This window comes from Lacerta agilis, chromosome 17 (assembly GCF_009819535.1).
Source record: "Lacerta agilis isolate rLacAgi1 chromosome 17, rLacAgi1.pri, whole genome shotgun sequence".
In the NCBI taxonomy this organism is placed as follows: Eukaryota; Metazoa; Chordata; class Lepidosauria; order Squamata; family Lacertidae; genus Lacerta; species Lacerta agilis.
Window position 1 is genome coordinate 39731238 of NC_046328.1, and position 12389 is coordinate 39743626.

Consider the following 12389-nt stretch of genomic DNA (forward strand, 5'->3'; position numbering starts at 1 on the left):
GGGCCAGAGGCGAAATGGGGAGAAGGGACAGGTGCAAATGTCACCTTGGTACAGACTCACACGCTGCTCCTCCTTCCTCCATCCAGGCAAGCGAGAGCCAGGATCAGAGTTCAGGGGCACATCTCCAGCCAGGGAGGGGGTGGCCTGGGAAGGGTCTCTAATGCAGGAGAAGAGAGCCCATCTTGAGCCCTGTGACCAGGTAGGTCACTGTTTGACTTCCTGGAGGAGCGACGTTCGGTCAGATCCTGGCTAGATCCATTTACCAGCCAGCCAGCCCTTCTGTGTTCCCCTGCCCGCAACGTCTGCCTTAAGACACATACATTTTAGATGTAAGTTTGGCTATCCTAGGTTCAGTCAAGCACAGGAGAGAGAGAGAGAGCCCTGCCACAGGATCAGGCCCAAAGGGGGTCCCGGCTAACCCAGCGTACTGTTCTCGCAGGGACCAGCCAGGTGCCCTGACGGGAAGCCCAGAAGCAGAACAGGTGCACAAATGCCCTTTGCAGTTGCCTCGCCTGCTGCCTGGTATTCAGAGGTAGACTGCCCCTGGCCATGGCAGTTCTGCTATCACAACAGAGAGCCCAGCTGGGTAGACAGGGCCCAAGGCCCACCTGGTCCAGTCTCCTGAGAGAGGGGGGGTAGATCTCCTGACACTCTCGTTCTCTCCCCAGTCGCCCCTCGCATTGTGGTGGAGCCCAAGCCCACGACCACCAACATCAGCCTGGACGTGACGCTCACCTGCGTGTGGGCAGGGAACCCGCCCCTCACCCTCACCTGGACCAAGAAGGAATCCAACATGGTTGGTACCATTCTCTCCCCTCCCCTCTCCTCTCCTCCTGACCCCAACCCACTCTATCTGGGGCGATCCGCACTTGTGTTGAGGGGGGCCCTGGCCTCGACAGGGGAGCAAATTAGGCCGGCCGTTGCCATTCCCAGATTGCTCGGAGGAAAACAGGCTTGTGCCTCCAGGGCCAGAATGTGTATTTGCTGGGCTATAAATGAGGGAACTGCCTGCCTTTCATCTGCTGTTTCTATCGATCCGTTTGCGAGTGTGTGTGTGTGCTTTTGCAGTGTTTCTGCGGTGGTGATTTGTTGGGTATTTTAAACAAATCCCTTCTACCTACTTCTTTTCTTTTTCTTTTTCTAAAAAAGGTGTATTACATACACACTTTTGGAGTTATTCTGGAAATCCGTTCAGGCTAAAATCTCTGATGTATTAGGCTATCGTATATCATTGGGACCGAAAACATTCCTGCTTAGTTATCTAGCAGATGTTATTCCAAGAAATACTGTTTCACCTTATAACTACTGCTAAGTTTATAAGAACTAAACATTGTTTAGGGGAAGCATATCTCTTACAAGATCTCAGTGGATTGAAAACATTTGGCCCATGGTAACTATGATTAAGCTTATTACAAAAGAACACATCCTGTATAAACCAGCCTAGCAGATTGATGGGGGGAAATGTAATTTTGGTCATGCTTTGGAACAAGAAGTTAAATGATAATAATATTCAACCTTATGCTGCTTTCAACCTGCTGAACAGTATTTCTTTATTATCTTTTATCTTGGGTTTCTTTTGTTTATTAACGAAATGGTTTTTCTAAAATGCTGTAAAATAAAATGCTGTTGACGTACGTAGCACCCAAGAAAGTCCACCATCTCACAGGCCCCCACTACAATTCCCATCATCCCTGGCCCTTGGCTAAGCTGGTTGAGGGTGGGGGATGTTGTGGCTGAACATGATCTGGCGACCCAAAGTCAAAACACTCTTCCCCAACCTGGCGCCCTCTGTTTGGGGGTGCAACTGCCAACTGCCCTGGCATTGATGGGCATTGGAGTCTAGAGCGCCTGGCAGGGGGAGGGCCCCTTAATCCATGCAAGGGGGCCAACAATATGTTGTTGTTGTTCAGTCGTTCAGTCGTGTCCGACTCTTCGTGACTCCATGGACCGGAGCACACCAGGCACACCTATCTTTCACTGCCTCCCACGGTTTGGCCAAACTCATGCTAGTCGCTTCAAGATAGACCAGTATATAGATAAAATGGATAGGGTGAGACCCAACTAATGAGTCCCGTCTGGGACCACTTCTGCTTGTATTGTGGAACATCCCTCCTCCTCCTGTGCCCCCAAAATCGTTGCAATTCTACATGCGGAAGTTGCCCCACGTCGTTTGACCACTGTGGTCTAAACCACAGAGCCTAGGGCTTGCTGATCAGAAGGTTGGCAGTTTGAATCCCCGTGATGGGGTGAGCTTCCATTGTTCGGTCCCTGCTCCGGCGGGAAGGTAATTGGCGTTTCTGTGCGCTGCTCTGGTTCGCCAGAAGCGGCTTAGTCATGCTGGCCACATGACCCGGAAGCTGTATTCCGGCTCCCTCGGCCAGTAAAGTGAGATGAGCGCCACAACCCCAGAGTCGTCTGGGACTGGACCTAATGGTCAGGGGTCCCTTTACCTTTACCTTTTCTCTCCTAGAAAAGATTGCACAAGATACGCTGTTTAAAGTTTAAAAATCACCCATGACTTTTGCTTGGTATACAGAAGCATATTTACATGGATTTATAGAGGAGGCTGACTAATATTTACAGACTGATTCTGAGGTACAGAGCAGCATAACACAACACCTGCTGCTCTCACAGTTAAAACTCCCTCTCTCGACAGTCGCTAACGGACCTCACTGAAGACACTGCTGCCATCCAGGGATTCTGGGCTACGGCAAAGTTTTTGTGGCTTGGGCCAGTTCACGGTCCTGCAGACGGCGCAGTGGATCGGAGCGCTTGCACGCATGCACAAACGCTGTTTCCAGCACTCCTTCCGGCACGGAGGAGGTGTGCGCAGCTTCCCATTGGCTGCAGGAGCTTCCTGCAGCCAATGGGAAGCCGGCCAGCGTTGCAAAAGGCGGTCCCCACTCTGCTCCATGCCGGTTTAGCGCAGCGCACAGGAGCTCACCGAGCAGGCGGTGGGGGTCCATGGGCCGGCTAAACTACCCCCATGGGCCGCTTGTGGCCCATGGGCCTTAGGTTGCCAACCCCTGCCCTAAATCAACACAATAGGCGAGGAGGAGGAAGACTGTTTTCGCTGACTAAATGTTTCGCCGTGGCACAACGTCAAATTCCTTCCATGGTTTAATATACAGTGGTACCTTGGGTTAAGAAATTAATTTGTTCTGGAGGTCCGTTCTTAACCTGAAACTGTCCTTAACCTGAAGCACCACTTTAGCTAATGAGGCCTCCCGCTGCCGCTGCGCCACCAGAGCACAATTTCTGTTCTTATCCTGAAGCAAAGTTCTTAACCTGAGGTACTATTTCTGGGTTAGCAGAGTCTGTAACCTGAAGCGTATGTAACCTGAGGTACCACTGTATATGCAAGTACAGCTAACCTTAATCATCCATAGCAGGCCATTGCCATTATTATTTTAAAGCACTTTTAGCTTCCCTGTGTAGGTTATAGGGATCAAATGGACACCCCAGCGGCTGTGCAGGCTCCAGATGTTGTTGGGATCCAGGTCCCCTCGGACCCGGCCTTCAGGGCTATCTGTCCGGGATGGTGGGGGTTGACGTCTGGCCACATCTGCTGAAGGGCATCACGTGTCCCCCTCCCCACCCCTGGGTTGTGGTGGTGTTGAGGTCTGTGGAGCGAGAGAGAGAGGAAGACAAAGACAGAGAAGACAGGAGGAAGGTTGTGGCGAAGGGAAGACCAAGACACCCCGACAACTTCATGCCAGCTTGGGTTCAGGGGAAGAAGGGCTAGAGGTCTGCTGGAAAAGGGGAGAGGGAGACGGTCGCCTCCTTGCATCTCCAGGGCTCGTGCAGGCGCAGGATCCCTCCTTCCCCTCTCCCTCACGCTTGCATCCCGCTTGCATCCTCAGGTGCTGAGCAACAGCAACCAGCTGTACCTCAAGTCCGTCACGCAGGCGGACGCCGGGCTGTACGTCTGCAAGGCCATCGTGCCGCGGATTGGGGTCGGCGAGAGAGAAGTCGCCCTCATCGTCAATGGTGAGTGAGGCTGCCAAGCGCAGAGGCAGCCGCTTCACCTGTTGGACTGCGAGCCTGACGTCTGCTGAGATGGAGGCTTGCTCCGTAGAGGACTGTCTACCGGGCTCTGGCTTCAGCCTTCTCCCCTCCTGCGATTTCCAGCAACCGGCATTCAGGAGCAGAACAGAGCCACGGATGTCTCGGGGTCCCTTCCAACTCTACAGTTCTATGGTCCTATCTGCTAGTGGTCCTGAGTATCACCTGTCCTTGGGGGGGGGGCATTGGATTGTGCCCTGCACCACCCTACACACTTTTCAGTCTCAGAAGTTGCTGATACATACAGCCTGCACTGACTGCTCCCCCTGCAAATACGAGAGAGAGAGAGAGAGAGAGAGAGAGAAGCCCAGGTTAACAGCAAAAAGTACTAAAGAGACAATGAATAAGAATCTGGGTTCCCTGCAGGGTCTGTTAGCAGTGGGAGCCGATCTAAGGATTTTGAATCGTAATCTCTTCCTAATGTCACCGAGCAAAATTTCCTAATCCTTCTCATTAGTGGAGCCTGTTGTTTGAGCTGATTGGTGTCACCTGCTTTCCTTGGAGAGACGTGTCAGAGCAGAGTGCCATTGGGGAAACTGAGGCTGGAGAAAGGAGCGCCGGTGGAGCCCTGCGGGGAAGCTGTTTCCTTATGCAGCGCATAATCTATGGAACTCCCTCCCGCAGGAGACAGGGATGGCCACCAGCTTGGATGAGACAAATTCCCGGAGCAGGAGAGGGCTATCAGGGACGGCTAGCCACGATGGCTTGGCTCAGCCTCCACAGTCGGAGGCAGCAATGCTTCTGAATGCTCATTCCCGGAAACCACAGAAGGGGAGGAGGCTCTTGTGTTCGAAACCTGACTTTGGGTTTCCCACTGAGGCATCTGGTTGGCCACTGTAGGAACAAGATGGGGGACTAGGAGGACCTGAACCCAACAGCAGCAACTCTTCCCACTTGGGATTCTCAGCAACTGCTGCTATTCAGAGGCCTCCCAGCCGTGGAGGGAGCACACAGCCACTCTGGCCAGGAGCCCCCCCCCCCTAGCCCTCTCCTCCTCCATGAATATATCTTATCCTCCTTTAAAGCCATCCAGGTTGGTGGCCATGGCTGCCTCCTGTGGCAGGGAGTTCCACAGTTGTAACTCTGTGCTGCATGAGGAAGTCCTTGCTTTTGTCTGACATCCCCCTTGTCAGATGTCTGTGCGTCCTATGGACCTCTGCCGTGTCTCCCCTTCCTGGACTTCTCTCTAGATGAAAAGGTTCAAGTGGTCTTCTTCCGCAAGAGACACTTTGGGGACTAGCTTCTCCCATCAGCCTCTGCCAGCTTGGACCTTCATGGGAGCTGGGGGCCAAAACAGCTCACAAGGGGTGGGGGGAGTGGGGCAGAGCAAGTGTTGCTTTTATTCAGCCGCTTGCAGACTTTCTCTCCCCCGCCCCCCCCCAACCAAAGGCAAAGATTTTTCTGCTCTCCAACTCTTCTTCCTGCCATGTCTCTCTAGGTCCCCCCATCATCTCCAGCGAGTCGGTCCAATACGCCGTGCGTGGGGACCAAGGCAAGGTGGAATGTTTCATCGGGAGCACCCCTCTCCCTGACCGGATGGTGAGTCCCTCCTTTGCGGTTTGGCAGATCAGTGCAGTAGGCAAAATTGAGAGCTCAGTCGGTAGAGCCAGAGACTCTGAATCTCGGGGTCGTGGGTTTGAGCTCCACGTTGGGCAAAAGATCCCTGCGTCGCAAGGGGGGTTGGGCTAGATGACCCCTGGGGAACCCTTCCAACCCTGCCATCCTATGATTCTATCAGGCTTGGAGCTGGAAGGAGAAGTTTTTGGAGGCGGGCACCCTGGAGCGCTACACCGTGGAGAGGAGCAACACCGGGAACGGCGTCCTCTCCACCTTGACCATCAACAACGTGATGGAGACGGACTTCCAGACCCACTACAACTGCACGGCCTGGAACGGCTTCGGGTCTCGGACAGCCATCATTCAGCTGGAGGAGAAAGGTCAGGGGGGTGGAAAGCGGGTGGGCGGGGGCAGAGTCAGCAGTAAACTAAGAACAGATGAAAACTCACATCCACAATTCTACGTGTCTGGATATAGGGTGGCCTAAGCACTGCTGAGGGGCATGGGTGGCGCTGTGGTCTAAACCACAGAGCCTAGGGCTTGCTGATCGGAAGGTTGGCAGTTCGAATCCCCGCAACAGGGTGAGCTCCCATTGCTCCATCCCAACTCCTGCTCACCTAGCAGTTCAAAAGCACGTCAAGTGCAAGTAGATAAATAGGTACCGCTCCGGTGGGAAGGTGAACGGCGTTTCCGTGCGCTGCTCTGGTTTAGCCAGAAGCGGCTTAGTCATGCTGGCCACATGACCCGGAAGCTGTACGCTGGCTCCCTTGGCCAGTAAAGCGAGATGAGTGCCGCAACCCCAGAGTCGTCCGCGACTGGACCTAACGGTCAGGGGTCCCTTTACCTTTACCTGTTTAAGCGCAGTTGAAGGCAGCTGCCTGCTGTCAATAGGCAGGGAGTTCCAAAGGACACGGAAAGAGTGAGTCCTTGCCAATGCAGGACAGGTAATGCGCCAGTGAAAGGCAGGTAAATCACAACAGCAGCCACAAGTGGACAGGCTGGATCTGTCAGGGCAGCATGCCCTCTTCAAGTGAGAGGCAGAAATGAAGAAAGAGAAGAAGAATCTTTATTTGCATCAGACACTGGCAATAGCAATAAAATAAAATAAAACGTACTGAAGATAGAGGTGAAAACTTAACTATACAAAATACATTCTGAAGGTCTACATCAACAAACAAAGAATAGATCTTATTCTAATTGCCCCTGCTAAGCATTTTAGAAATGAGGCACCCAAGTTCTAGGGTTGCCATATTTCACAGAGTAAAAACCAGGACACCCCCCAAATTGTCAAGGTGTTGTTTTCTACAAAGACGCCAATAAACCTGCGGTTTTTCGATTGACTTGTCTAACATCCAGGACAAAGTGTCACCTTTTGGGAATTCCCCCCACCCCGGACATCAATTCCACCTTTGAAACCCCAGTCATGTCTGGGAAATTCCAGGTGTATAGCAGCCCTAAAGTTATCTGCCTTGATAGACCCACCTTTAAAAGGGGATTGGGCAAATTCATGCAGGAGACAGCTGTCAGTGGCTCCTAGCACAAGGGCTGTGCTCTGGCTCCACGGGCTTCTGAACCACAGGAAGGGAGAGCTCCGGCTCTTGAGTCTGAATTCCCGCAGGCATCTAGTTGGCCACCGTGAGAACTGGAGGCTGGATGGGATGGAACCCCTTTGGCCTGATCCAGCAGACGCTTCTTATGCTCTTCAAGTTAAATTAAAATGAAGGAGGAGTTGGGGGTGGGGGTGGGGAGCAGATCTTTTGGACCCTGTGCTTGAAGACGAGGGAGAAAGAGAGAGACCTTTCCCCACCCTCCTGCCTCTGTCCCTTTGCAGAAGTTTTGCCCGTGGGAATCATCGCCGGAGCCACCATCGGGGCTGGCATCCTGGTCATCTTCTGCTTCGTGGCCCTGGCCTGCTTCCTGTACCGGCGGCGCAAAGGAAGTGAGTGGGGGCACTGGTGGGTGGAGAGGCGACAGCAAGGAACCAGGAGAGCCAGGGCAAATTCACTGGGGAGGGAGTTCCAAAGGTGTCTGGGAGCAGCCACCACCAAGAAGGCCATGTCCCCAACAAGCAGGCCTGGGAGGGTGGCCAGATCAAGAGAAGGGCCTCCCCTGAAGATCTCAGAGCCTGGGCAGGTTTATATGGGGGGGGGAGAGATACGGTCTGAATGCAGGCTGGGCCTAAGCTGTATGGGGCTTTATAGCTCACAACTAGCAGCTGTGGGGCTTGCAATTCTACAATTCTATGATCTGGGGGTGGGCACAGGTATTCCCCACCTTTACCCTGAAAAGAATTGTGACAGGCGTTAAAATTATGGCAGCTACAATTATTTATGTATGCCACTACTGCAGCCCGTGTTTTGCTAGCCCCAAAATGGAAAACGAGAGAGGTCCCAACCAAAGAAGAATGGCAACATAAACTGATGGAAGAAGTGCAGCTTGCAGATTTAACATATAGAATAAGAGAACAAGAAGAACATACGTTTAAAGAAGACTGGAAAATGTTTACTGATTATTTGGGTGAAAATTGTGACATTTAAAAACACTGGTAGCATTAAGATAATTTCAACAGTGTAAATAAGTTTTGATGGTTTAACAATGGATTGCTGAATGGTTTAGTTTATGTAAAATGTGCAGGGGTGGATGGTATGCAAAATGAACCACGGAAAGAGAAGAAAGGACGTCATGGATTTAAGGTTGTCTGAATGAATCACAGCAGCTAATGGAGATCTCCCCTCTCCAGGCCGCAAGGACGTGACGTTGCGCAAGCTGGACATCAAGGTGGAGACGGTCAACCGGGAGCCTCTGACGCTGCACACGGACCGCGAGGGGGACACGGCCAGCGTCTCCACGGCAACACGCATCATGAAAGCCATCTATTCGGTGAGGTGCCGTTTCCCGTCTGTAGGCAGTCGCCTCAAAAGCTCGGAGGAGGGGTTGGTGTGTGAGCTCCAGCAGGGGGGGGGGGAGGAAAGGCTGGCTTGTATTATCCCACTCCAGGTGGCTAGGAGGGACCGAGAGAGACCTCCGTCCACCTGCCACTGAGGTCGCTGCTGGCTTGTCCCCTTGCCCAGCCTCGAGGCCAGAAGAATGAAACAAATGCTTTCAAAATAAATCAAACAACCAAAAGAACCTAAGAAGTATACCTAGAGGAGGCAAATCAGGCAAGCAGAGTACTGAAGACCCTTCGCAGAAGGAGTCCTGTGTGCCTGCATTTGTCGTGTATAAGAGAAAAGTTCCACCAAACAGCAAAGAGTTTTTTCAGGGTCCTCCAAGCCTTTGGCAGCATGCGATTCATGAGTTATTTTCCTCCCACTTATGCTAAACTCCACATCTTTTAATACCAAATGCTAATACCTTTTTCCAAACACCCCCTCTTCATTTATTCATTTATTTGTATGCTGCTGTGTCATTCGTGTGTGTGTGTGTGTGTGTGTGTGTGTGTTGGTTTACAGTAATAAAAGCCCAAACCATACAATAAAAACCTTCAGAAAGTTTAAAATGGACGTAAGTTAACCATTGTGGAAGGATGTTTTCTTAACTGCCTCCACAGGCCTGGCAGAATAGAAAAGTTCTCAGCAGGCATTTGAAAGTTGGTATGGAAGTTGCCTGCTGGATCTCCAGTGGCAGGGAGTTCCACAGAACTGAGCCAATGACACTAAAGGCTCGGTTTCCAGTTTTTGTCAAATGAGCCTCACCAGCTCAAGGAAAGACCAACAATGCTCCTGCAGGTGCTCTCAGCAATTGGACCGGGGTAGAAGTGTTCAGGGGGTCCCTAATCTAAGTTGTTTGGGGCTCTGTAAATTGATAAAGGAACCTTGAACTTGGCCCAGTGGCAGATGGGCAGCGGACTGAACAATGGTGTCTTTTGCATTGCATGACTTCTGAGACACACAACCTGATAGGATGAAGAGTCGTGTCCCCAGGACCACGAACAGCATAATTGTAAATGAGCTGTGGGTCTCGGTGTGCAGGATATGGGTCTTGGGGAGAAAAGGCATTTGAGCAGCTAGAAAGGGCTGTTGCTTGTGAGTGGTGGACTCTTCTCTCGCATTCCCCACCAAGCAGCCTCAAATTCCTTGGACCTCCATTGTGTTGCCATCCTAAACCATCGTTCTAGGTGGGCATCTGCCAACCTGATGCCCTCTGGATGGTTTCAGACGATAACAAAACCCATCGACTCCAACCATCGCAGTGGGGAAAGGGAGGAGGAAGATCTCTTAGCCTCAACTTATCTTTCCGTAAATTGCAAAAGTTAGCAACTTTCTGCGCAGGGTCTTGTAAAGATAACACATAACAGAGATGCAGTAGATGTGAAGTTGCAAGGAGCTGGTCCCTGACGTTCTCTTTCCGTTACCCCAGCCGTTCAAAGATGACGTGGATCTCAAGCAAGACCTGCGCTGTGACACCATTGATACTCGGGAAGAATATGAGCTGAAGGTAAGATGAGCCGGGGAGACAGAGAATCGAGAAGCAGTTGCATAGGAACAGACTGTAAGAAGAGCCTGGCTGCTGGATCAGGCCAAGGGGGGGCCATCTAGTCCTGCATCCTATTTTCATGGTGACCAAATAACCCTAAAAACCTAGGAATCTGGATAGGCTGCCCCTGGACCTGGAGGCTCCATAGGGAAATAAGAAGAGCCTGGCTACTGGGAGAGGCCAAAGTGAGCCCATCTAGTCCAGTGTCCTGCTCTCACAGTGACCAACCAGATGCCCCCAATGGGAAACCAAGCACGAGAGCCCTCTCCTCTCCTGCGGTTTCCACCAACTGGCATCATTCAGGTGGCTAGCAGCCATGAATAGCCCTCTCCTCCTCCATGAATTTCCCTCATCAGCTGGATAGCTCAGTTGGTTAGAGCTTGCCACTGACAATGCCAAGGTTGCAGGTTCAATCCCTGCATGGGACAGCTGCCTATTCCTGCCCTGCATGGGGTTGGACTAGATGATCCTCGGGGTCCCTTCCAGCTCTGCAATTCTATGATCTTCTTCTGAAGCCATCCAGGTCGGTGACCATCCCTGCAGAGGAGAGGTTAAAAGAGGGAACAGAATTGAGATTTGAGGTCATATTACGAGGCGTCCTACTTCTGCTGGCTTCAGAAATGGATAACATTAGAAAATATGGGTGTTTTAGATTTGGAAGGTCATGATAACAGATTCGGTTAGCATGCATATCTTTGGTATGAAAAGGTAAAAGTCCATAAAGGATTTTTAACCCACTTGGTAAGGAAATCAATCTATGGTGTATGGGAGAAATATAAATATTTTATAGATAAGTAGAGAACATTAAGATATGCAGTGAAAAGGGACTATTAGTGGACTCCACGAAGGGGAGGAAGAAAGTCCAAGAATTCGTAGAATTCTTTATGTTTTGATTGTATTTTTTGTGTGAATGTGTAAAATCAATAAAATAAAATAAAGAGGGAGCGGGGAGGTGGGTGCCCGACTAGAGATGTCAGTCTAGTGCCAGCCTCGATGCCCTCCAACCACTGCACGCTGCTGCCTCCCAGTCGGTTCCTTGGCTTGACTCTCCCTGCTCCCCTCTCTCTCTTTTCCAGGACCCGACCAACGGCTACTACAACGTCCGCGCCCACGAGGACCGTCCGTCTTCACGCACGGTGCTCTACGGCGACTACCGCAACCCCGGCCCTTCCCGCTACGAGGCGCGACCCTCATCCTGCCTCTCCCACTCCAGCGGCTATGCCCAGCTCAGCACCTACAGCCGGGGACCTGCCTCGGAGTACAGCGCCGAGCCCGTCCCGGGCCCCACTGCGGGCGCCTCCACGGCCGAGACGGCCAGCCAGCTCTCCTATGAGAACTACGGGGGGCACGGGGCCTTTCCCCCCAGCGCTGGCTACGCCACCTACCGCCTGGGCTACACCCAGCCCCCTCCGCCCGCCCTGGACCGAGCCCCCTACGACACCTACGACCCCCTGGGCAAATACACCACAGCCACCCGCTTCTCCTACACCTCCCCGGACTACGGGCATCGCTTCCAGCAGCGGATGCAGACTCACGTCTGAAAGCGGCCGGGACTGGGGAGGGCAGGCGGAAGGTACCTCACGACTCCCCCTGATATTCAGGGGCTCTTCCCCGCCCCCCCCCGAAACCCGGTCCCCTTCGCCTCCCCTGCAGGCTGGACTCGCAGACCTCCCCCCAACCTCGGACGAGGGCAACACCCGGGGGTCCCAGTGGGGTCCGTCTTTTGAAATCCCCGAGCTTCCTTCCGCCGTTTCTCAGAAATATTTTCTTCCTCCTCGCATGAAACACTGCTGTGATGGGGAGGGGGGGGCCCTTTCCAAGTCATGGGGGCTCCAAGGATGTCGAACGGAAAAGGGGGGCATCTTGTGAGACTGGACCCTCCTCTCTGCCTGAGGCAGCGCCTTAGTCTCACGGTGGACACCTGCAAGGAGGTAGAAGGTTGGAAATGACCAAACCAGCGGGGGGGGCAGTGTGGCTGTGCTGGTGTTTGGCTTGGCCCCAAACAAGGATCTGGGGTTACGTGGGGAGCTGTGCGTTGCAGTCAGAGGGTGATTCTCATCATAATGAGTGCAAGACAGAGAGAGGCTGATTTCTATATCATGTGGACTAGCGGCTTGATTACCAAATGGGGTCCCCCCCCCTTCTTCTGTTCTGCGCTTGGTGCAACGACACCTCCTCTGTAAGAGCAGGTGGAAACACCCTTCTTTGTCACAGAGAGGCATGCGAATGGGCCTTTCACATCTCCCCACACCGGTGAAATGGAGCCCCACATCCCTTGGAGTGAGAGCTGA

The 12389-nt window shown here is 52.6% G+C and overlaps 1 protein-coding gene across 1 annotated transcript in view; it reads left to right on the top strand.

Annotated features, from left to right (window-relative positions):
- KIRREL1 (kirre like nephrin family adhesion molecule 1) overlaps positions 1-11718 on the top strand; it is a 97990-nt gene extending 86272 nt beyond the window's left edge. The window contains exons 8-15 of the mRNA XM_033174563.1: positions 669-796; positions 3864-3990; positions 5504-5604; positions 5804-6002; positions 7454-7561; positions 8363-8502; positions 9982-10059; positions 11175-11718. Of these exons, the coding sequence (XP_033030454.1) occupies positions 669-796; positions 3864-3990; positions 5504-5604; positions 5804-6002; positions 7454-7561; positions 8363-8502; positions 9982-10059; positions 11175-11639 (1346 nt within the window). The 3' untranslated portion in view covers positions 11640-11718. The remainder of the gene's footprint in view (positions 1-668; positions 797-3863; positions 3991-5503; positions 5605-5803; positions 6003-7453; positions 7562-8362; positions 8503-9981; positions 10060-11174) is intronic.
- Positions 11719-12389: the final 671 nt, after the last annotated feature.